General features: G+C 36.7%; 1 protein-coding gene across 1 annotated transcript in view; it reads left to right on the plus strand.

The window, feature by feature from the left end:
* Positions 1–26,361, plus strand: part of LOC112522877 (sodium/hydrogen exchanger 8) — a 49,543-nt gene that overhangs the window by 13,355 nt on the left and 9,827 nt on the right. Inside the window, exons 8-21 of the mRNA XM_025132197.1 lie at positions 1,478–1,530; positions 1,604–1,669; positions 3,259–3,303; positions 3,455–3,510; positions 5,356–5,540; positions 5,975–6,022; positions 6,187–6,294; positions 7,623–7,854; positions 11,011–11,313; positions 12,771–12,868; positions 17,020–17,151; positions 17,235–17,453; positions 17,579–17,785; positions 18,166–18,427. Coding sequence (XP_024987965.1) covers positions 1,478–1,530; positions 1,604–1,669; positions 3,259–3,303; positions 3,455–3,510; positions 5,356–5,540; positions 5,975–6,022; positions 6,187–6,294; positions 7,623–7,854; positions 11,011–11,313; positions 12,771–12,868; positions 17,020–17,151; positions 17,235–17,453; positions 17,579–17,785; positions 18,166–18,427 — 2,014 coding nt within the window. The remainder of the gene's footprint in view (positions 1–1,477; positions 1,531–1,603; positions 1,670–3,258; positions 3,304–3,454; positions 3,511–5,355; positions 5,541–5,974; positions 6,023–6,186; positions 6,295–7,622; positions 7,855–11,010; positions 11,314–12,770; positions 12,869–17,019; positions 17,152–17,234; positions 17,454–17,578; positions 17,786–18,165; positions 18,428–26,361) is intronic.

The raw sequence follows: 26,361 nt of genomic DNA on the forward strand, positions 1-26,361 counted from the left end.
GTGACAAGTGTCCTGAGCAAGATCCGACCAAATCTTTGAGCATCAATGCCAGACAAACAAGAGAAGCATCCAAGGAACCTCACTAACATAGCCAGCTTTTCACTTGTGGAAATCTTGTTACTATGTTGAGACTAGATAAGATCAGGAAGTGTAATAATCTGTGGAAGGAGTGAATTCCAAGGATTAAGAATTATAGAAACCTACCCGGACTCTCTCAAACACAAGTTTTCTGTCAAGAACATGGGTGAAAATAAGGTACATAATGCATAGGTTAGATCAGTGGAAATAATCTCCATTGTCCTGCACTGCGTTCCCTTAGAACATGTACCTCTCCATGAAACTGTTATCTTCCCAAGATAAGAGCTAAATCACTTAGGCCTTAACCCCTCCTTATACCGGCTTGGGGCAATTTGTAGATCACCAAGGGTCTGGTGGTTTTGGCCATTGTATATACATCAGTCGAGTCAGCAGGTGTAATATAGATATGGACTTGAAACTTAGAACTTTCAGCGGAGTCCTTTGTTGTTTGGCCCTATCTCCCTCCCCTGGACTTTCTTTCTTTATTTCTTTGGATGCATTGTCTTGGTTTTCATCTCAACCCGTCTTATTTTCAATAGTCACCAAGTTGTGGAACTCACTTCACTGATTGCACGAGTCATTTGCCTATTTGGCTCTCCTGAGTCCTGATTGCTTACATTTCCTGTCCATCCTCTATCCCACTACAATTTAGGTTTTTAGTTTTCACTGTGAATTTTCATAGATTTTAGGGCATAGTCGAGAATGCAGTAGCTTAAAATGGTATATAGCATTTAGCATTTTACTCTTGGGCCTAACTCTAAATAAATTAAAAACTAAGAATACGTAAAATCATTGCAGATGACAATTTGCTTTCTTCTGGAAAATGATAGAGAAAGGTCAATGGTTCTTTGTAACACCCTAAATGCAAATGAGGATACCTGAATTTGAAAGAACAAGTAGGACTTCACATGCTATATGCACTTGAAAAAATTTGCACATACATACCTTCAATTGCTAATATCTGGATACATATCCTTGTACCACATTACATAGAGTGATTTGTGTTGTGTTGGTAACAGAAAGAATAGGTTATCTCAAAGTGGTAATTCTTTGCCTAACTCATGAATATCATCACCACATGAACAAAACCTAGTACAGGATTGCACTAATTGTAGTTAGAAAATATTGAATTTTAACATCATATGCCTGTCTTCTCCTTGGACTGTGTAAGAGGTGCTGTTGTAAAGCTAACCGACACTGAGGATTAATAATCTGATTGAATCTCTTTTCTCCTGAATTGTTTTGTATTTCTCTTTGAGTGATGGCATGCTGTTCATTACAGCTGTTGTAAAATAATTAATGAACTTGGTCTGAATGTCTAAAAAACATAGGTGGTGGAATAAGTGTTTCAGCTTTTTATACATTTCTTATAAGCTAATTTGTATCTCCCTTGTGATAGTCTCAAGAAGGTGCTGATGTTTCTGGAGTATTAACAGTGATGACATTGGGAATGTGAGTTGATTGCTTTAACAGTCTGCTATACTCTGAAATTATACTAATTTAAATAGGCAAAATATCTGAACAGGTTTTACGCTGCTGTGGCTAGAACTGCTTTCAAGGGTGAAGGACAACAAAGCTTGCATCATTTCTGGTATTTTCTCACCTTTTTATGTTGTTATAAACTTATAATACAAAGGAATGAACTCCAAAGGACAGCACAGAGTGTAGAATTTGTTTTTGTTTTTCTAATTGACTGAAAGCGGGGCTAGTGGATGTGATGCATCAAATTCATAATACATTTCTAAGCAATTTATTAGTTGATTTTGCAGCTTTTTGATAAGACTTAAAGGGTTTCAGATTATTAAATCAAATGAAGTTTATCAAACTCGTGCATTCAGTTATCTTACTAGGAATTTCTACTTACACCATCTTATTCAGCCTATGTACTACATGTATTATTACTGGGAGAGAAACTTATATGTACGTTCCAAGACAAATTACTGCAAGTGACACTTCTCAAGTTGGAACATATGCATCAAACAGGATCGGCATGTCACTTATCAGTTGATTCAGTTCTATTTCATACTCCCAAGAAACTTCTGTCACTATACCTACAATCTGTAAAGAAGAACAAATCAATTCTACCAATAGGAGTGTCTTTAGACGTGCCAACCTTAATATGTTTGTGCTTTCATGAAACATCTGCTTCTTGCAGATGTGCATAGCTGCATTATTTTCACGATATTTATCCATCAATTCAGGAGCGGAATCACCAACTCTGAACCAACTGATGTACTCGAGTCCAACTCACAAGCCGTCCTAGCCATGAACATGTACTTGATCAGGCTCTAGAGAGAGAATACCTTGCTGCTTCTCTTCCAAGTTAAAAAATGGACGACTTTTATGTGTAGGACATAAGGGCCTCCTATATATGTGAATCGTTTAATGGGGATAGGAGGGTGACGGAAGAACATTGATGTCCATGTCCTGTAGATGCAGCTGTATGCCTATTATATATCCTTCGGGATAGCTTTAATGATACATGGTGCTTGGAAGAGGGCTTCCACACAAAAGCCTGTTGTAGGTTACCCTTTTCTCCGAGCAGGAAATCCTCATTGTGATGGAGCCCTAGAAGTGAAAAACCTTACGTATATACACACATACTAAGATATGGGCTTTGGTGCGAGGATTAGGGAAAAATAAAATACGATCCTCCTCCCCCCACAGACACAAAAGAAAAAGAGGAAAGAAATTGAAAAGATCCCATATTTTAAGGCCTTATGTTGTAAAAAATTTCATGGAATATGAACACATTTTAGTATGTCCCCTATAGATAGAGAATAGTTAAATGTTTACTTCTATGAGAAAAATGTAGTTAGTAAACTATTTTTATCAATACATCGTTTTATCGATGCTAGTTAGAGCATAAATGGTAGAACTTTCCAACAACATAGATTGTCGTATAGTTGTTGCCCTCGGTTTGCATCTAGCTTGTTCATCAAGACATGATGGCACTGAAAATACACTAAACTGCTAATATTCTAACACAGAAAAGAGTTCATCTTCTATTGTGAAAGTAGACTGATAAAGGCTAGACAAAGGCTTCAGAACCAATAGCTTATAAATCAGGACCTCTGATACTTGTTATAGTTGTTTAGTATAAATTATTATCTTATTCTGACTTGCATGAGAATACCATTTACTGTTGTAATACTTGGTCTTCCTCATCTTGAACTGCAGGGAAATGGTGTCGTATATTGCTAATACGCTTATCTTCATCCTAAGGTATGCGTTCCTAGAAGAAAACTCTTGTGTTTCATTACTTTGAGCCACAAATTAAGACGGGAGGAATGCGTTGATAATTTTCTGTGTGTGGTGTGGTGCATAAACCATGAGAAGTACTTGGTTTAGTAGTTTTGTTTCTTTTGTTTTGCAGTGGAGTAGTCATAGCTGAAGGCATCCTCGGAGGTGACAACATTCTTAAACATGAACGTAAGTTCTCTAAGTGGTTATCCTTCCTTGTTAATGTTTATTTTCTTTGTTTTCTCTCTCATGCTACATACATTTTTTAATGCCACATCGCTTACTCTTGTTTGTGATATGTGTTTAGAAGTTCGTATATGTTCTTATATGATTTCCCCGCATGGAATAAGATTTCTTTCATTAGCCTGTTTGGTTTTAGGCTATCGTTGCGCAAATTTATTTTTCTAGTCTAAATATATGATTGGCTGAAGTAAGAGATATATTTGGTCACATGGAAGCATATGCTGGAAGCTTTGTTCAAGGTATGCGGAGGTAGAAATTATGGGAGTGGTGATGACACAACATGGACACATACATGAGAAAAAAGCACCGAGTGGGAGTGAATATATACCAGCTGAAGGTGAGATGCAAACATCTTTGTATGCTGACATAACCAAACCAAATGAGCCCAATATATACCACCTGAAGGTGAGGTTGGGTTTTTTGGGGGGGGGGGCATGTACACAAACCCAACCTCTACCTTCAAAGAGTAGAGCGGATGTTTCCATGAAGACCTCTGGCTCGTGAGAAGTGTGAGAAAAAAGATAGGAAGTTTCCCCAAACAATTTGTATATGCTGACATGTATATACTTAAGAAGGGTTGGAAACCCAAATTTTACAGACAAGGCAACAAAATAAGGACGAGAGAGAAAGAAAAGTAAATCCTTGACATGTGACTGAAAAATACGAAAGTGAAAAAAGTAACATCATTTTGGCTCTGCAGCAATCCTTTATCTTCTGTTCACTGATATGGTATTTTTGGTTGGTTTTTGTCCCTCTATTCGAGATGCATTGACTGATACCAGTTTATATATTTTCTTAAATCTTGATTTTGGAAAAGCTCAACAAAGCGACTTTCATTGCTCACACTCGAGAGGCATGCTTGGTTTTACTTTGTCAATCTCTAGACCCATCTAGTTAAAGCTCTATCAATGCTATATTATGCTTAAGCATGATCTTCAAGTAACAACCCTTCCATTCGAACCATATATGACCACCATATGCTTATATCCCCAGTAGCATAGACTTTAGACTAATGGCCTGTAAGTGAGCTTAAAGGATTGGTTGCTAGAATAAGATCAAATATATTTTTATTGGAATTTACCAAGTGGACTTGCATAAAGTTGTGCATGCCGCTAATTGGTCTCATTAGGATGTAGAAAACTTGCATACTTGGAGCTTTGGGAAGTGGTAGAATAGTTGCACTTATGTTGGAAGGGTTTGGAATTTAGTTCATATTAATTAATATTTGGAACTATATAGCCATGGAAATGAATGATAGCAAAGCATGACATGCTTCAATAGAARCTTATCATAGATYTGCATGTCTAGTAGTAGTTGTAATATGATCAAGGTTAAAAGGGGCTTTGTTGTGTTTAAATGGATAATGCATTATTTATTAGAAGTATCTAGTTTGTGCTATGAATCACAGGTACATCGTCACTACTTGGTATGGAGTGCCCTTTACCAGCCAAGTATACTTGGTTTCGTAACTTAATATAATGTTTCTCATGATCTTATTCATCAGAAATAATGAGTATTTTCTACTTTTGATATTCTACAAGTGAAGCAATCCACTTTCACTATTACCTAATGTCCAAGAGCAACAGCAACATATACATGATGATAAACTTGCTGATTATCATCCTCTTAAATTGTCCTGGAGCTCATGTTTTTATTCAAGCAATAAGTATTTCATCATTGCTTCTAATTATGCGTGTATCTGCTTTCCCACCATGCGTTCAAGCATTAATGTATATTTGCATTCAATTGTATTCCCATTGGTATAACCATATTCTATTATCTGTCAAACAGAAAATTCTTGGGGCTACCTCATCCTCCTCTATGTTTTGCTACAACTCTCACGGGTCGTAGTGGTTGGATCATTATATCCCTTTCTGCATTATTTTGGTTATGGCTTAGATTGGAAAGAAGCTATTGTACTAGTGTGGTCTGGTTTAAGAGGCGCTGTGGCATTGTCTCTATCTTTATCCGTTAAGGCAAGTTATCCTTGTTACTTATAGAAGAAATCTTGAAAACTCTATTTTTGAGCCCTAACATGGCACACTTATTTTGCTAGTTTTCAAATGCTTTTCTTTTTGCACCATTGAATCAATTCCATGTCTAAAATTTTCTTACTGTGATCATGCTTAAAACGTACAAGTTGTGATTCAGTAGTTGATTCTTAGTTAGAATGGAGGTTCTCCTCCATGGAAAATTTCATTTGAAGTATATCAATTCAATTAATGACTATTAATATTTAAACTTTTTGAAATTAGCACCTGGGAAGTCTGAGTTGTGACTTCTCTGCACCATTCTTCTTAAAACATAGTATTCTTACTCTAATTAACTTATTGTTTATGCTTTTAATTGCCTATTTTTAATACTTAACGTGCCTGATATTTGTTTTTACCACCTTTTTTGTTATTTTCAGCAAGCTAGTGACACATCGCCATACATCAATCGTCAAACAGGATCTTTGGTACTTTGTTTTTTGCTAAATTGTATCTTAACTTTGTAATATCTCAAGGAAAAGAAATGCTACATTTGATCCTTTGGAAATAAATTATGTACAGGAAGAAGTTGATGATTTATTTAAATTAGAGATCATCGGGACTTGTATTGATTATTTCTTCACCTGTGCAGTTTGTGTTCTTCACTGGCGGAATTGTGTTTCTAACACTTATTGTAAATGGATCAACTACTCAATTTGTTTTGCGGATGCTAGAAATGGATAAACTGTCGGCGGCTAAGGTACACTTATAATATATATGAAGACAGTGTTAGGTATTGTACAAGAGCAAGTACGTGTAGTTTTATACTTTCAAGTGAACTACTTTGTGTGCTTTCATACTGCCTCTCTCTCTCTCTCCATACATGTATATGTGTGTGTGTGTGTGTGTGTGTGTGTGCATGTGAATTTGTGTGTATCAGTAATGGCAAGATAACCTTTTATTTGTAACTTTTAGAGAAGAGGGAGGAACGAAAGAGTTTGTTACTGCTAAAGCTGACTTCGCAGAAAGGAATCAATGAGATGTTTTGTATGACTAAGTGCCTTTGTTTTGTTTTTTTCCCAAAATTATTCTTAGGCTACAAATTCAACATCTGAGCTGACACATTTCTTGTTCCTTCATGCACTCTTGTACCTCAGAATTGCCAAAGAACTGTAGACTGCTCTAGGCATCGAGCCTTAAGAAATTTAATCAGATTGAACAGATTACACGCATTTAGAGACAAAGTCCTGTAATAGAGCTATGGTCACTATGAGTATATCTAATATTTGAATTACATTCTTGTTCTCTATCTTCTTGATTGTGTAGAAGTAGACAGAGAATGACTTGACTCTTTTTTGCCCCTTTTGGTTTTATTTATTTTCTGATGGTTGGGGCATCAGCTCTTAAATAGTTCTGCCCCCTCTTTTCCAGAGTATAGGTGCAAAGTGAGTTATGTTTTTGTTGAAGAAAAAGCCAATCATCGTCAAACAGAGTCAACCTACCTATTATCAAGTTGTTATCCCCATTAATTTGGATCTGTCCTTAAACTTGCTTGGTATATATTCGGTAAAAGGGACTCTACAAATGTGTTTGATGATAATAAACTCCTTCCAATTTCGAATAAAATTCAAATTATCCTGAACTTTGTAAGGATTTATCATATTTGGTTTATCTAAGAGATGTTACTATAGATGTCTTACAAATATGAATAGAAATCTGCATGCATGATGTGCATATTATTTTCGTTTATGGCTCTCAAATTCCTTGATATTGAACTTTTTTCTTAAGTGCCCTTATATTTTGGAATGTACAATTATTAAATAATGACTTATATGGTCATAGCAATATCATTTATTCACATTGTTTTCCTATTGAATCTATTATTAGGACTGAACCTGTTTTATTAAGTTAATATGCAAATAATTCTTATAGTCCAATTTCATATTTGGTTCAAAACTCGTGTTCTTTTGTCTTTTATTTTCACATTGGTTGCATACTTGTTCATTTTTTTTGCGCTCTCAATTATTTGAACGTAAGTATTACAAAATGTTGTTCCTTCAGTTAAGTGACTTTTAATTTTTGTTGTAGAGACGTATACTAGATTACACCAAGTATGAAATGATGGGCAAAGCGCTAGAGGCATTTGGTGATCTTGTAGATGACGAGGAATTAGGACCTGCTGATTGGCCTACCGTCAAAAAGTATATCACATGTTTGCATGATTTAGAAGGAGAACGTATCCATCCTCATACCGCACCAGAGAATGATAACAATGTGGAGCACATGCATCTATCTGATATACGTATACGATTTTTAAATGGCAAGTAATTTTATTTATTTAATATTTTTTACTCTGTCTATTCCTTACCTTACCAGGTATATCATTATATAAGATTTCAAACTAAGTTCATGAAATAGTTTAATCCATGCTTATATTTATTTTAGGTCTCATAGGTAATCATCTTCCATGTCATTCAACTCACCACATATAACATCATGGATGTTAGGGTTTGTTTGTATAATACTTCTTAAATGATACAGTTTTTTTTGGATATATGCCTAGTAATTTTAAGATATGACTTTAATTCACTGTTGAGGGACTAATACAAACCAAATTGAATACAACCAATCGGAGAATGATTCGTATTAACTACAACCAATCTGTAATGCGCCAAATTCTAAAATTGGGTGTTGTTGCTTTATAATTAAAACTACTAAGTCTTGAATATAAGCTTGAAATTTAACTTTATAACATAGCTTATAAATCACAACAAAGATGAAATACTAGCGGAAACGTAAATCAATAGCTTATAATACAATATAACTTGCTAATGATTATTAAAATACTACTTCATGCAAATCTTCTTTACTCCTTTCTTGAGATACTTACATGAGATAATGATTTCTAAAATACTACTTCATACAAATCTTCTTTACTCCTTTCTTGAGATACATACATGAGATATATAAGCTAAAAAGCTTAGTGAGTAGTTATGATTTCATGAACAGACAATTTTCATGATGCTTAAAATTTTGTGAATAGTAATTCCCTAAAACTCTTGATCATGCACAAAATAATATTTTTATCATGCATAAACATTCTTTTGAGATCTCACTTGAAACATGTAAGTATGCCATATTTATCTCGAGGTTTGCTAACCCCCAGGTCCATAAAGGCTGCCCCATAAGGTCCGTTTGCAAGTCGTCCCTTCTTGTAATATCCCGTACGATGGGTATTTATGGTCATACATAACATATAAAACCTTTCATGCCTTGTGTAACACATACTTGCATCATAACATGTAAATATGCTTTGGTGTAAAACACATACTTGTATGGTAACATGTAAACATTTTCATGCTTTGGTGTAAAACACATACTTGGATCAAAACATATCATCATGCATATCTTGAATGTATATGAATGCATAACATTTTCATGTAAAGCAAACATGTCAAAATACCTTATAATGCACAAAATACTTTTATATAGCATGTATGTACCTCATAAATCTCATAAGTACTCACCTTGATTATGCCTAGCTTTTCCCTTAATTCCTTTCTTTAAGCTTGATTATATATAAAGAGGGAGATTTCTTATTTGTGCTATGAAGCTAATAGTAACACCTCAACCCCTATTTATAGGTAAATTCATGGCATTAGCTACTTGTTCTTTTTGCTCTCAAACATGTACTCTTATGAGAGTTTTACACCTCCTACTTGAGGATAAGAGAATCTTGACGCCTAGGAAGAGAATCTTGACATCTCATGCTCTTAGTATTTCCTTGTCATGCTTCTTAGACTTGCCTTGTAATCAAATAGTCTTGCCTACTCATGCTTTTAGCCTTCACAACTCATTACTAGCTTGCTTAGTCATGCTTACTAGACTTGCTTAATCATCACATAGCTTGCCAACACACTTCTAGCCTTTACAACTCATCCCCTTAGGCTTGATTTCTCATGCTTCTCCTTGTAAGCTACTTGCCTTATAAATGTGAGAGTTTAATAGATGCTACAGCTGCTGGACTCTTTTAAGAGTACTTAATTTACTTATAAAATCTTGTATTTAAGGCTTAAACATTAAGATTTAGCAAATAAAGAAACTAGGGTGTTACACAACCAAAGGGTTACAATCGAGTTCCAGCCACTTCGAGACTGCCGGATGTCTCCCAAGGCTCGCCCTACACACACACAAACTGATTGATAAAACCTTGATGACCTAACCTTTTCTTATTTATACTACCCCACTTATTACTACTCTTGCATTTTATCTACTTGTACTACTGCATAAGGCACTTGTACCTTCGCCTACCACTATTTGACTATCTAACTGGGGGTATAACAATACCCGCCCCCGAATTTTCACCTTGTCCTCAAGGTGGAAAAAAATGGAAATGCCGATTCCCAAGCGTTCCATCAACTACTGCTCGTGTTGTGGTATTGTGGTTGATTGAGCATCGACTTAATTCAGTGAAATGTATTATTGATGATCCTTTCTGCACTGAAGGATCGTCCAACATTTGCTTTATGACCCATATCAACAAGCTTAGCCACAACCAGGTGGTTAGTGGTCGAATTACTGGTTTTGTCCTGATGGATCACTGTTGTAAATCAAAGTGTCTCAACAGTAGGTAATTTTCTGACAATAACATTCTTCTGAACAATCTTATGGATGCCAAGAAGCAAGTCATTCATAAAGACAACAAACAGTCCTTTGGTAGCAGCAACTTGAACATACTCTGTCAAAAAGAAGAATTTAACATTCACCCGGTAGTCTAAAACATAGATCAACCCCAATTAGCTTGGTCATTACATAGCCAAACTCATTTAATTCAATGGTGTGCTGTCTTCATCCTGCAATGTCTCTTGGTTTTGGATCTGGTTCACAGTAGGAACCTTTCCCTCTTTTAATTGAGCATGAACAACACATCCGGTAAACCCATCAGCAACAAGGTTATCATCGCTAAAACCATCAGAAGTTGTTTGTGGATCCGCCAAGTATAATATGGAATTTTCTGGGGACACACTTGCTAACGTCGCTGCCATTTTGTTGAGCATCGAAGCAAGTGATGGTTTTTCAAGCTTGAAGGGTCTATCATGCTGATGTCGATTTTAGCTGTAGTTTTAACTAGTTCTTGTGTGCTCTAATAGATGTTTTTAATCATAGAGACCCAATGTTCCGATATGATGATCAAATTTCTTATATTTTATGTCTGAATTTTTCTTCCAATGTTTTTAATTGTTTTGATTGCAATGTAAGCTACTATTGAAGAAAACTTCTTGTTATCTGTTCTTAGGGTTTCTGTATGTCACATTCCAGGCTTCATCTGGTATTAGCATAGTTGTAAGACCACCAAAGTGATTCCTCAGGGGACTGTCAGGTTCTTCAAATGCAATGTAATTATAGGATGTTGTGTTGATTTCGCATATTGGGATATCTATATTCTTTCTAAATGCTGGAGTCTGTTCCATGTTAGGTGTGCAAGCTGCTTATTGGGGGATGCTGGAGGAAGGTAGGATCACCCAGTTTACAGCAAACATTTTGATGCAATCTGTGGATGAAGCACTTGATTCGGTGTTGCGTGAACCACTATGTGATTGGAATGCCTTGAAAGCTAATGTTCATTTCCCTAATTATTATAAGTTCCTGCAAACAAATATGTTCCCCAGGAGGCTTGTAACCTACTTCACAGTCGAAAGGTTGGAATCTGCATGTTACATATCTGCTGCCTTTCTCCGTGCCCATAGGATTGCACGGCAGCAACTACATGACTTCATTGGTAACAAATACTCTTGATCCTTTTGGAGATTGCAAGTTAATATGTTTTTCCTTCCCAAATGGCCATGTATTCCAAATATGATATCTTTTCATACATACATGCATCATTACATGTATATATTTTCATATATTTATGCATGGGTGGATCTATATAGAGGAAACAGCCTTAAAGTTCTTTTTATATATATGATGGGAAAATAAGAAGGCTAAATATCGTGAGAAGGTAAGAACTAAGAAGAGAAGGTTAAGGGAAGCTTCATATGTGAAGCATTGAAAAAATCCATTTGAAGATGCATATGTGAACCCATAAGAATAATCTATAATGTCAGTTCACATATGCATCTTTAAATAGATTTTCTTTTTTCGGATTTTCCAATGATCCACATATGAAACGACCCTTAACCTTCCTTTCTTACCTTCTCTCAATAGTTAGCCTTCTTTATACCCCTATATATATATTCCAAAACAAACTAAGAAATGCTGATGGTAATCGTTCATGCCTACATATTATATATACAAACAGACTTGCGTACATATTATATATACACACGCATATACTATATTATGTATAATGATATAGTGTAGTATTATGATATAGTACTGCATAATGAGGTATAATATATTATGATGCAATATAATATAATGTAATGTAATAACATGTGGAATTCTGGGTATTTTGATGGAATTTCGTATATGTATAATATAAGTATAGTACAGTATACAGTTTATTGCAATATAATATAATCTAGTTTTCTGCAATATAATGTATTTAAGTTAATGGCTTAATTCTATTGTTCAATACTTTTACAAATTGGCATCACTGGTTATGTGATTAATTTGGATATGCGTCCTTCCAATTTAAGGATCTGTATGTTGAGACATTATGAAAGATGATGAAACTCTGAATGATTTGGACTTCCTCAACTAATCTGCTCGCATTTATTTAAACTTGCTTGCTTCATTGTGAATTTGAATTAAAACACCGACTCCTGTACCCCAATAAACATCATAGATTCATGACTGGTTTTACGTATCTTTGCATGTATATCTGATGTGTAAAATTTGATGAACATGTTTGAACGATGATAAGTTGATTATATGAAGAAATTTATGATGATAGAAGTGTAGAATTCTAGTTGATTTTCTATGAGACTGGGGAAGAACCCAAAAGGCTCATGTAACCTGGGGAAGAACTAAAGCCACATGACTATTAAGTCCTATGAGACTTTATTTGATATAGAAGTAGCATTGTACTCTTAACTCCTTTTAGGTGATTTTAAGCATCATGTTAATCCTGAGGGAAGGCCTATGCCCTGTGGTTATGTCACTCCTAGTGTACCATACAATATTTTGAGTACCTAATTACAAGCTATAACCGTGAAGAAATTTATAGAACTTCATCTTCAATTCTAAGCTCTAGGAGTACTAACATTATTATACCTGCAACTCTTATTGTAGGTGATAGTGATATTGCTTTGGCGATAATTGATGAGAGTGAGACAGAAGGAGAGGAAGCAAAAAAGTTCCTGGAAGATGTTCGCATTACTTTTCCACAGGTTAGTTAAAAATTTACAAGCTCTTGTTGTGATATCCTGAATCTCTAAAGTTACACTTATACCAAATATCTATACAAAGCCAACGTACATTCTTGCATAGATTAGTGTTCCAATACATCATCCAACTCCGAACATTCAACTTACAAGTAATGTTCTAAACATTGAACTTACACCTACTCATATTTGCTTCCACCGACAGATGCTTACAACAGAGTCAGATTCATCACTTGTATAAAACATTGTGCATCCAGCCTTTCATCTATGATATGCCTTAGAATTTATAAACAAATGCAGCCAAATTCCTTAAGCATCTCTGCAATTTTTCCCTGCACATTCAAGCTATTCCTTACCTTTAAAGCTTGACCTCTCCTTACGAATCTTGTATGTATACATTAAAAACTGAGCTAAAGCCTGTGAGTTTAACAAACCTGCTAGAATTCATGTCTAGAAGTTTTCATAAAGCATGTACATGAAAGTATTTTTTTCAAGTGCCTCCAAGACATGTTTTTGGCTACCCTTTTTCCAAATATCAACTAAATCTTCTCAAAAAGAATAGTGATGTTTCCCATTCATCTTTAAAGAAGTATTTTTGCTGTGCTATGAAAATAATGACTTTTCAGCCATGTCTTCAAAGGAATTCACTGCCATTGAGTTCAGATGAGGACTTACTACAATGCCTTCAAAAGGACTTCTCTACGAAGCCTTCATCGGAAGGACTTTGCCACGGTGCCTTCAAAAGAATGACTTTCAGAACTTTAGGCATATCATGCTTACTTCTTCAAAAACCATTTCATCAAGTGCATGTGCATACATGCCTTCAACCTACTCCACTGACTTCTGGGTGTAGAGCCTTTACTCCAACAAGTGCATAATCCCAACATACAACAACTTAAAACTCAAACCAAACTTGGTCAAATGCATTTCTGATACCCAAAATACATGAACTTGACGAAACACATGCATCCAATCAAGTCTAATCCATAATTTATTTCGGATATAGATCATACACTTCAAATTAAATGTATTCCTAACATACTTCCAAAAATCTCCCAAAGTTTATTCATGGCTTTACATTTTGGATCCCAACTTCTGCGAACTGATACTAAAAGCCAGAGATCTATTCAAACGGGCCTTGCATGCACAAATCTAATGAATTTGAAGGTTTTGTACTATATTGTTACATATATAGATAGTAGGGATAATAGGGGGCTGGTCAATTAGTCAAGTACGTTGGGTTGTTAGAAGTATAAATAGAAGGGGGTAGAAGTGATTAGGCATCAGTTTTGTATTGTGGAGTTGGAGGAAAACCTCTCTGGTGAGATCCAGCTCTCTTGAAAAGCTGGAAATCAATTTGTAAACATTTGATTGTTGAATAAAGATGAACAGTTTGCATCAAATGATATCAGAGCAGTCGACTTTGGAATTGACCAGGAGCATGCTTGTCATGGTGCAAAAGATGGAGGATATTACTTCGATGAAGTCTTCCATGGATGTGGTTCAAGAAGATTGGAAAGTCATAAAGAAATCGATTCAAGAAGACTTGAATTATGTCCAAGAACAATCAATTGATCAAGATCACAAACTTACGGTCTTGGCAGAAAATAGAAAAAGAAAACAAGATGAGAGAGAGAAGGAAGGAGATGGAGGCACTGCGGTGGTTGTTCCAACGACTGTAATAGAAAAGACCCAAATTTCTGTTGCGATTCAAGAAGTTAAAGACGATGATGTTTTAAAGAATCAAGAAGAAGGGTTTGAGATTCAAGAAAATGAGAAAGAAGGGGTTTCTGGTAATTTGGTTGGTGGTGATGATGAGAATATGGTGTTTGTAGATGCAAAGAGCTCGTTTTCCGGCTTAAATGGCGGCGAGATGAAGTCGGTTTCCGAGGTTAGTGATTCGACGGGAGTTGGGAAACAAGAAAACGAAGTGGAATTCGTTGAATCCGGGGAAGATACGAGCAAGAACAATGATGGAATTCATGCAAAACGGTCAAGATTCGGGCAGGAATTAGCGGAGAACGAAGGCGATTACAATGATGAACAGGATGAAACCGTAGAAGAAGATCACGATTTCGTTGTGGGTGATTTTGTTTGGGGTAAAATCAAGAGTCATCCTTGGTGGCCTGGTCAGATTTACAACCCTTCGGATGCGTCGGATTATGCCGCTACTTTGAAACGTAAAGGTCATCTCTTGGTAGGGTATTTTGGGGACGGGTCGTTTTCTTGGTGCTCACCAATCACCATCTCAATTGAAACTGTTCATTGACTGTTTTGAAGAAATGTCAAATCAAAGTGACTCCAAGAAGTTTGTGAATGCGGTTTAGAAGGCCTTAGAAGCGGTTGGTAGACTCGTGGAGGCGGAAATGATGTGTAAATGTTGAACAGTTGATCAGGATGGTGACGGGTGTGTGGCGGTGAACAGTGGGATCAAGGCGGGAGTTGTTATGCCGAAAGGGAACACGATCAAGATTTTGATCGATCGAATGAATCCAATGGAGTTCTTTTCGACTTTGAAAGCTTCTGCTACAATTGAGGCAGGTGTAAAAATGGCTGAGTTTGAATTCACTGTTCTGAAAAGCTGCCTGACCGTTTTTTATCGATGGAAAGGCGGTCAATTATTGCCGGAATATCACGATCTGAAGTATACCGAAGGTGTTGAAGACGGGAAGAGAAGCGGGTTCGTTTCAGATTCCGATTTCAACGGCCCGTCGGGAAGTGGTGACTGGAAGTTGCGTAAAAAACGGAAGCAGAAAAGTGTGGCGGAACTTTTGGGAGAAGGCGATGAAGACGAACGTAAAATCAAGAAAGTGAAAACGAGCGCTGGAGGTTCTGGTTCATGTTAGTTGAAGAGGGAACGGAAACGGAAGGCATTGGTGGTGTCGGTTTCGCCGGAAAGCGAGTTCGACAGCTGCGGAATTGAAGAAGAAACAATGTCGCCACGCCAAGGGAAGAAAAGCAAGTATCTTCCGCCACCGCCATTTCCACCGCCGCCGGGGTTGTTTTTGCTGTTACCACCATCGTCTCAGCCACCTCTGTCACCGGTCTTCCTTGGTTCTTCATCTGCGTATGTTTTCTGGAACAACCGTATGTACGTTCAAAAAAAAAACCAGGGGTTTATTCATTCTATTGGACTTCAAAGGCAACGGTGAAGCCCACATTTATATCCTTCTCTTAAGCCCAAAAACTGACTTTAACTATCTCTCAAGCCCTAAGGAATACACCGAAGTACGAATTTCTGGAACAAATACAAAGACAAGAAGTGTAAAACTCCAGAATTATTTTTTCTTTCCACCTTGAGGATAAGGTGGATGTTTAGGGGTGGGGAGGGGTATTGTTACATATATAGATAGTAGGGATAATAGGGGGCTGGTCAATTAGTCGATTATGAGGGGCTGGTCAATTAGTCAAGTAAGTTGGGTTATTAGAAGTATAAATAGAAAGGGGTTGAAGTGATTAGGCATCAGTTTTGTATTGTGGAATTGGAGGAAAACCTCACCGGTGAGATCCGGCTCCCTCGAAAAGCTGGAAATCAATTTGTAAACATTTGATTGTTGAATAAAGATGAACAGTTTGCATCATATATCTTTACATGCCCCCTGCCCCCTGGACATGAGACTCAGTTAGATTATAAAGAATCTCACCTTACACTGAAACATCTCTTTCTCCTACTCCTTCCTTCACTTCAATCAACAACCGGTAGAAAATGTCAGCCTTCTCATGAAGTCTGGATTCTTGCTAGACTGTTGGAATAAGGATGAATTTCTCACTCACACAATGCAGATTGCAATAGAAAAGCTCAAGCTCACCCTCTGCTCTACTCACTTACTCAGCTTACATACTCCCAAAAGGACTTCCATTAGACACTAGGGCTAGTTATAGCCCCGAATCTGGTTTATTAAAATAAATATTTACACATTACCCCCTTTGTTCACTATCAATATTATTCCGTTATTCAGACTTGATGAATAAACTGACAACTAATTTACTAAAACAATAATTTCTTTTACATGAAAATTTTGGGGGTATTAGACGTTTTACATAATAGTTAACACATATTATACCGGTCTCACGTTGATGTTTTTAGGAAACAGTTCTACTTGGCATAGGTGTGACTGATATTTGTTTAAAATCATATATCATGATGATTTTTGTAGGTTTTGCCTGTTTTGAAAACAAGGCAAGTGACTTATTCGGTGCTCAATCATCTAATCGAATACGTTCAAGATCTTGAGAAGGCTGGATTATTAGAGCAGAAGGAATTGGTTCATCTTCATGATGCTGTCCAGGTATTCCCCACAAATATTTCATCATTTAGCCTTTGTTGCTTAAGCGTCCAATAATGCTGTACTGGAGTTTGGTTTTACTGCAGACTGACTTGAAGAAACTTCTACGTAATCCTCCTATAGTTAAGATTCCTAAGGCACATGATCTGATTAGTTCCAATCCTTTGTTGGGAGCCCTTCCATCAGTAGTCCGTGAGCAAATCGTGGGTTCCACCAAAGAGACAATGAAACTACGTGGTGTGGCCCTTTATAGGGAGGGATCCAAGCCAAATGGCATATGGCTGATTTCTAATGGTGTGGTGAAGGTAATTGATTGAAGTGAAGTATCAAGTTAAGAATTTGTGTGGAAGCATTTGTCACTTGTGATGATTGATAGAATTGCAGTATACATCATGGTGATCAGTTAACCAATTATTTGTTTTTCCATCAGTGGGCAAGTAAGAGGATAAGAAACAAGCATTCCTTGCATCCAACATTTGCACATGGAAGTACTTTGGGCTTATACGAGGTGCTGATTGGAAAGCCTTACATATGTGACATTATTACTGATTCTGTGGTACTCGGTTTCTTCATTGAAGCCGAAAAGATACTTTCGGTGCTTGGAACTGATCATGCTGTCGAAGATTTTTTGTGGCAGGTAAGGTGAAAAATGCAACTTTTGAGTATATGTGCAGCTAACTATTCTTTCATCTTTTGTTTCTTAACGTGTGAGCTAAATATAATGCAATGTCTCCTGTTCCAGTTCAATCTGCTTACGTTAATTTTGAATGTCAGTGGCATGATAGAGACATTTGTATGTAACAATAGTATAAATAATAAACTCACTGTTAAATAATCGCTTCTGTGTTATGTGTATATTTATTATCATGTGTCTGCAGCTCTATAGATATCTGGGATCTTAGATGTAGTGTACAACATTTTTATAATATTTTCCTTGTTGACCTCTTTATCATGGTCATCATTGGTTTTATTGTATTCATATGAAAGAATGATGCTATTTCAACATTGTCATTATAGGAAAGCTCGATCATACTCTCAAAACTGTTGCTTCCTCAAATATTCGAAAAAATGACCATGCATGACCTAAGGACTCTTGTGGCAGAAAGATCAACTATGAACACATATATATCTGGAGAAAGTTTTGAACTACCCCAGAATATGATTGGTTTGTTATTAGAAGGATTCATCAAAACCCAGGGTGCTTTAGAACTTATTACTGCACCAGCGGCATTATTCCCTTCATATGGTGACCGCAGTTTCCGGGTGCCAGAAATAGCAGGTAATTAAAAGTACCTTTGCATCTGAGAACATTTACTTTTGAGGCATTAATTTAATATGCTTGTTTATGATATTTGAATAATATGTGACACATCATTAGCACAGCATAGTTTCTTATTAAAAATTAGGTTTGAATTAGCCATAGTGCTCACTAGGTTTGTATGCAAGATCTTTGAGGAGCATTGACTTCTGAAAGGAAGTTCTACAAGTAAACTTCCAAATTATTAACTGTGAGCATGAACTTACCTTTTTAATTTTGCACGGGAAGCCTGATATGAACTGTGACGTATGCAAATTGTGAGAGAATGAGGAAAGTGCCTACATGTACGGAAACAGCACAGGTGAAAGTCATGGTGGTGTTTATACCATCACGTAGTGGCATAATACTTGTTGGGCAGTGTTTGTTCTCTCCTGTTATTCCGCAACAATTGATGGCAGAAGGAGAGCTGGTACTGGAACCGGAATTATTGTTGTGATGTCGAAACATTGTGGGGCATTTGGAAGTGTTGATCAAATAGCAAAGGGTAACACGGGGGACTAGGATAAGAGTGATAAACAGTTTCCACAATTTCACCTTGAGGGCAAGGTGCGAGTTTGGCAGGCGGGTAATGATGTGCTTTAAATATGTTATAAGAAACAGGAGACAGGGGCAGAAAGGTTATAGCACTTGTTGTATAGATCTCTAACTGTTGGATAGTTGGGTTGTTAGTCGGTGTAAGGGGTTGTTGGACGGAGGGTGTGTAACACCCCAAACTCCATATTTTGCATATAACATATATTTCATATAAAAGAAATATAGATTACACCACATAGGTTTCACTAGTACAAGGATTTTATATGTACAAAATTTACATATGAAAAATTCCAAAAGAATATCCCTGCACTATCACGTGTATAGCAACATGTATCTTCAAGATATACAAGCATCAGACTAATCTTCACAAAACAGATAACACATAAGGAAAATAATTATATTTCCCCCTTCCCCTTATTATCTCACGACCCCGCAATTCCTGCAATGCACATTTTGAAACACAAAGTGGGGGTTCGACCGAAAGGTCTAGTGAGTAAATCCCTTCTTTGCAAATGCAGGGTGAAGATCACCAAAACCTGATAAAACATCTTTTACATAGAGATAAATGCATTTAAGCAAAAACATGTAATTTGTTTGATAATCAAAACATATACAGCCAACAGATTGCTACAACACATAGCACAAATGCAACATATTGGAACTCTGGATCTCTTAACAGAGTTGCCATAAAACTCTTCTAGCTCAACGGGACAGAGCTTCTCTGGCACAACGGACCAGAGTTCCTCTACCCTTAATAACTAGAGCCTCTGGCTCTACTGACCAGAGCCTCTACATTCAAATGAAACAATATCCAACCAGAGACCCTCTGGATCAACTGAAAGAACCTACGTTAAATTTTAAAAAGATAATATAAGCTAGAATCAGAGCTCTTCTAGTTCTTTGCTCTATTTTATAAATATTTTTAAAGAAAAGAATAAAATTTTAAAAGACAAAACTATGATACAGAGCTCAGACACAGAGTTTCAAATAATAAGAAATAACTATTTTCAAGATACAGAGTTTTTGTATAATACGTACAGAGCTTCTGGTTCATAAAATTCCCAAAATATTTTTAAGTCTTTTCACATGATCAGAAGTCCTCTGGTCCTTCTAAAAGATCAAGGAGAGCCTCTCTGCATCATTCTCACATATGTTCAAATTTGATAGAAACCTTAGGCAATTAAAGCTTCTGGCGATAAATCATTTTCCCTTCTCAGTAACATCAAAGTTATTATTTCTATAAAGAGCAATACCTCTAAATCATCAAGTCACAATGAAATGTCGATTTAGAATTATTGTATCTGATAGTGATAATAATATGAATTATAGTAATACCCATACCTGCAATTGCCACCCTTATATCCATAGGTACACCTCTCCTTGATATTCCACCCTTATTTCTTCTTTAAAACAGGGTTCCTTACCAAAATAGACTTACGTCACCACGTCTGGAAGTACTCCGTACCCAGTTCCAAGCCAGAACAAACAAATGTCACCACGTCTGGGGAAACTACTTAAAACAAAGTTTTATTCCAGAACAGACTTACGTGACCACGTCTGGAAGTAACATTTCCCATAATATAGTTTCATTTCCCATAATATAGTTTCAAACCAGAACAGACTTACGTCACCACGTCTGAAAGAAACATTTCCCAAAATATAGTTTCAACCTAGAACAGACTTACGTCACCACGTTTGGAAGAAACATTTCCCAAAATATAGTTTCAAACCAGAACAGACTTACGTCACCACGTCTGGAAGAAACATTTAATATCTTTTCTACTTTAAAAGATATAAAATATCCCTTTTCACAATATAACATATTAAACCGAAATTGTAAAAAATTCCATTTAATAAAACTCAAGTTCATCAATAACCATATTAAGTTAACTCACATCTGGACAATACTTGTCTGGACAAGTCTATCCAGACAACACATGTCTGGACACTCATACCTGGACGATCCTTAACTATTAAAAACATCATCATATTTGGACGCGCATTCTCTCCGGACATCATAGTGTCTGTGCATAAGTTAATCGAATAAGCACAAGATTCTTAACTCGGCCGGATATACTTATCGGACAACAAGAGTCCGGGTATAATTTCTCATCGTTTAACACAGTGACCGTACTTACCCTCACCGGACAACACTGTGTCCGGACACAAATTCCATAATATACAAATCCGGACAATAAGTGTCTATTTAAATGTTCCATACGGTCAATGAAGATTATCAAGAATAGATACATCATCTTCAATACATTAACATCTCAAGGCTATAAACCAATAATCAAATCATATGCAAAGGCTGTTTTTGAATAAACACTCACCTTTGAAGATTCAGATTTTGAGGATGAAATTAGCGAATACAGATCAACTTAATTCTTACTCCAGTTAGCAAAGAAAACCCACATAAATTCTCTCTCTCTCTCAATTTCTTTTGAAGAAAGGCAAGAAACCTCCTTTCTCCCTAACACCCACTTTATATACCTTTCCATAAATGCGAAGGCGGTTAATCATGCAAAGACCTTTATGCAGACTTAAGATCATGTGAGACCAAGGGTTTTTCGTGAGACCCATAAGACCAATTCTCAACCCTTGGATTAGATCTACAATTTGAACATTCATAATCACAAAATTGCCACGAGACTTCTCAATAATCACAAAATTGCCACCGTACAATTTTAGACCATTAGATCATTAGCTTATAAAGTTGATCAATGAACATAAATTGGTCTTACGGGTCTCACGAAAAATCCTTGGTCTCACGTGAACCCAACCCCCTTTATGCATGTATATAAAATATGCATATAAACACATGCATTCACACAAATCTCAGAATTCCCATGCATACTTTCCTTTTATGCATACAATAATTCATGCATATTCTATTACTATTACATGCATGATAACATACACACACTTACACATTAATCTCATGTAAGCATGTATCCAGATGATTAATTATAACAATTAATCAAATATTCACGTAATCACATATCAAATAATCACATAATAATTACCTCAAGTGATACAGAACCCAGTTATCACATTATTCACCCCTCAAAAGATTCCGTCCCGGAATTCATTTAATCAAATAACCATAGATATTTGGTTCTCATTTCAGATTCCAACTCCCAGGTTGCCTCAGAACCTTTGTGAAAATGCCACTGAACTTTTACCAGATTGATTTCCTTATTCCGCAATACTTTGGTTTTTCGATCAGTTATTGCTTCGGGTGTTTGCACAAAGTTCAGCTTGCCGTCTAGTCTTACTTCTGGTAACGATACTACCAGACTCGAATCTTCCAAACACTTCCGTAGATTAGACACATGGAAAGTGTTATGGATGGAATTAAGCTCTTCAGGTAGCTCTAACTGCCAGACTCGGATCTTACCGAATCTGACTACCCCTTTCCACAGAGAGATTTTCAGCATCATATTATCTCCCACAAGGAATTCAATTGGCTTACGGCGTTTGTCGGCATAGCTCTTCTGACGGTCTTGAGCTGTTTTAATCTTTTCTCTAATCTGCTCAATTTTCTCAAAAGTGACTTGAACAATTTATGGCCCTGTTAAACGTCTTTCACCCACCAACAGAACGGTGTTATGCACTTACGACCATATACAAAACTTCATACGGTGCCGCTTAGATGCTAGAGTGATAGCTATTGTTATAAGCAAATTCAATTAACGACAGATGATCTTCCCACGATCCTCCGAAATCTATAACACAAGCCCTTAACATATCTTCAAGAGTTTGAATTGTTCCTCTGCCCATCAGTTTGTGGATGATACGCCGTACTTGGCCGAATCTGAGAACCCAAAGCTTTTTGAAAACTTTCCCAAATTTTTGATGTAAACTGACTATCCCTATTTGAGATGATAGATAACGGTACCCCATGTCTGGTTACGATCTCTTTAATGTAAATCTTCGCCAATCTTTCCAATGGGTAATTCTCTTTTATCGGAAGAAAATGCGCGGATTTTGATAATCGATCCACAATTACCCATATGACATCATATCCCTTTGGAGTTCGAGGTAATTTCATGATGAAATCCATCATGATATGATCCCACTTTCATACAGGAATCTCTAAAGACTGCAGACTCCATAAGGTTTCTGATGTTCGACTTTCACTTGCAAACACGTCATACATCTTTCCACATACCTTGCTATGTCATTCTTCAGTCCAGGCCACCAATAATATGGTTTTAAATCCTTATACATTTTATTCGTGCTAGTATGAATAGAATATCGGGATTTGTGGCTTTTATTCAAAATAATTTCTTGGATTTTCCCAAAGCGCGGTAACCAAATTCGACCTTGAAAACACAAAAGTTCTTTGTCATTCTTTTCCATGGTGGAAATCAATTTACCCAATTATTCAAACTTGAAATTATCTTCTTTGACAGCTTCTTCGTCACACTTTGCAATTTCACTGTGGAGATCTGGCAAAAGATTCATTTTCATAGCTACAGCTCTGATCGTACCACTTTTCTCTTTACTGCTTAAGGCATCTGCTATCACATTAGCTTTCCATGGATGGTAGAGAAAGTCGCAGTCTGGGTTTTAAAATGCGCGCATTATGCGAACTGATGCGTGATGCGATGCGATGCGATGAAGAAAGCGCATCAAAGGGCCTGATGCGATGCGATTCCATGATGCGATCGCATCACCTACGCATCACTCGATGCGTGCATCAGTCGAGCATCAGCGCATCATGTATATGTTGCGTTTTTTGGGCTTTTTTGCAGTATTTAGTTGGGCCTATTAGTTGGRCTTCTTATGTTATCGAAATAGAACGTTAAGACTTAGCCTATTATGTTACGTTATCGACCTAATAGAAGCCGACGCAAAGAAGTAGAACGTTAAGACTTAAGACAGCGAAGAAGTAGAACCAGCAAAGAAGCAGAAAGCGTGAGTCTCGATTCTCGAACTCGATTACCAGGTCGATACTCGAACTCGATTACCAGGTCGACAGCAGATCGATACTCGAACTCGATTACTCGATACTCGAACTCGATTAGTTGGTCACTTGGTTGGTCATTTAGTTTAGGGATTAGGACTATTAGACATTTACTTGTGTAATTGTGTTCTTCATGGTAGTAGTTTGTGTGTTATGTACTTCTGTTATTCTGGTTCACGAACTTTTTAAGATTCTAATGCCACTTTTTTAACTACTTTATGTTATAAATGAAGTATTTTGATAGGTAAGTATTTTTAAGGTAGAAATTGRTATGTAGAATTAATTTATAAATATTTTTTGAATACTGGGCGCATCACGTGCGTGATGCGAGCGCATCAGCATCACGCATCACGCATCGTCTTCCGGGACCCTTAACGCATCGGATCGCATCGCGCTTTTTAAAACCAAGGTCGCAGTCATAATCATTTACCAGTTCAATCCATCGCCATTGCCGCATGTTTAACTCTTTTTGGTTGAACAAATGTTGGAGACTTTTATGATCTGTAAAGATTTGACATTTAGATCCTAGCAAGTAATGCCTCCAAATCTTCAGAGCAAAACTACGGCTACAAGCTCCATATCATGCGTTGGAACTGTTTTTCATGATCCTTCAATTGTCTGGACGCGTAAGAAATAATTTTTCCTCTCTGCATCAATACGCAACCCAAACCTAATTTCGAAGCATCACTGTAGACCATGAAATCTTCTGATCCCTCTGGCAAACAGAAAACTGGAGCACTGTAGAGATGCTCTTTTTTAACAATTGAAAAGCTTTTTGTTGATCTTCTTCCCACTGAAACTTAATATTTTTCCGAGTCAATTTTGTCAATGGTACTGCAATTTTGGAGAAATCCTGAATAAATTTCCGGTAATAACCTGTTAATCCCAAAAAACTACGGACTTCAAAAGGAATTCTCGGTGCATCCGATTTCTCTACTTCTTCAATCTTAGCAGGATCAACTTTTACTCCTGCTTCAGATATGACATGACCCAGAAATTGAACTTCTCTTAACCAGAACTCACATTGGAACAATTTTGCATACAACTTTTCTTTCTTTAAAAGTTCGAGGATTAGACGAAGGTGTTCAACATGTTTTTCTTCAGATTTCGAGTATATAAGAATATCATCGATAAACACAATAACGAATTTATCAAGGTATTCATTACATACTCGGTTCATCAGATCCATGAAAGTTGCAGGAGCATTGGTTAAACCAAAAAGCATAACCAAAAACTCATGATGCCCATACCGAGTTCGAAAAGCAGTTTTAGCAATATCTTCATCTTTGACTTTTAACTGATGGTATCCCGACCGCAAATCGATCTTTTAAAAGTAATTGGCTCCCACCAGTTGATCAAATAAATCATCTATTCTTGGTAGAGAATACTTATTCTTAATTGTTAGCTTGTTCAATTACCGAAAATCAATACACACCCGCATTGACCCGTCCTTCTTGACAAACAGAACCAGAGCACCCCAAGGTGAAGTACATGGTCTGGTAAAACCTTTGTCAAGAAGATCCTTCAATTGAGTAATCAATTCTTTCAAATCTGACGGCGCTAACCGATATGGTGCTCTTGCCACTTGTACTGCTCTAGGTATCATATCGATTTTGAACTCAATAGATCTATCAGGTGGTAACCAGTCAAATCTTCCGGAAAGACTTCTGGATAGTCACAGACAACTGGAATTGACTCTTGCTTACCTTTTTCTTTCTTTAAATCTATCACATAAGCCAAATAACCCTGGCATCTTTTCTGAATACATTTTCGGGCTTTCAGAACTGATAACAGATTGGTATGGTGATCTGAATACATTTTCGGGCTTTCAGAACTGATAACAGATTGGTATNCATTTTCGGGCTTTCAGAACTGATAACAGATTGGTATGGTGATCTGAATACATTTTCGGGCTTTCAGAACTGATAACAGATTGGTATGGTGATCTTGCCGATCACCATAAATAACAATTGGTCCTTTCTCCAGCAGATCAATACTGATCATTTTCTTGTCACACAAAATATTAGCCCGGTTTTCTGCTAACCAATCCATTCCCACCACAACGTCGAATTCTTTCATCGGCATAGGGAATAATCGGATCGGCAGCCCACACCCCTCAATTTCAATTATGCAATCATTAAACACATAGGTGACAGATACACAACTATTAGCGGTATCAACCACTAATGTTTCACTAAGGGGCACAAAATTCATATATGCACAATTAGCAAATGATGTTGATACGAAAGAAAAGTTCGCACCAGAATCAAATAGCACTTTAACATATATAGAATTAACAAGAAAAGTATATGTTACCACATCCGGTGTTGTTTCGGCCTTACTTTTCGTCATCTGAAATTATCGGCCCCGCGCCCCACTCTGTCCTCCC

Source organism: Cynara cardunculus (genome assembly GCF_001531365.2).
Source record: "Cynara cardunculus var. scolymus isolate 2C chromosome LG 12, CcrdV1, whole genome shotgun sequence".
NCBI classification, from domain to species: Eukaryota; Viridiplantae; Streptophyta; class Magnoliopsida; order Asterales; family Asteraceae; genus Cynara; species Cynara cardunculus.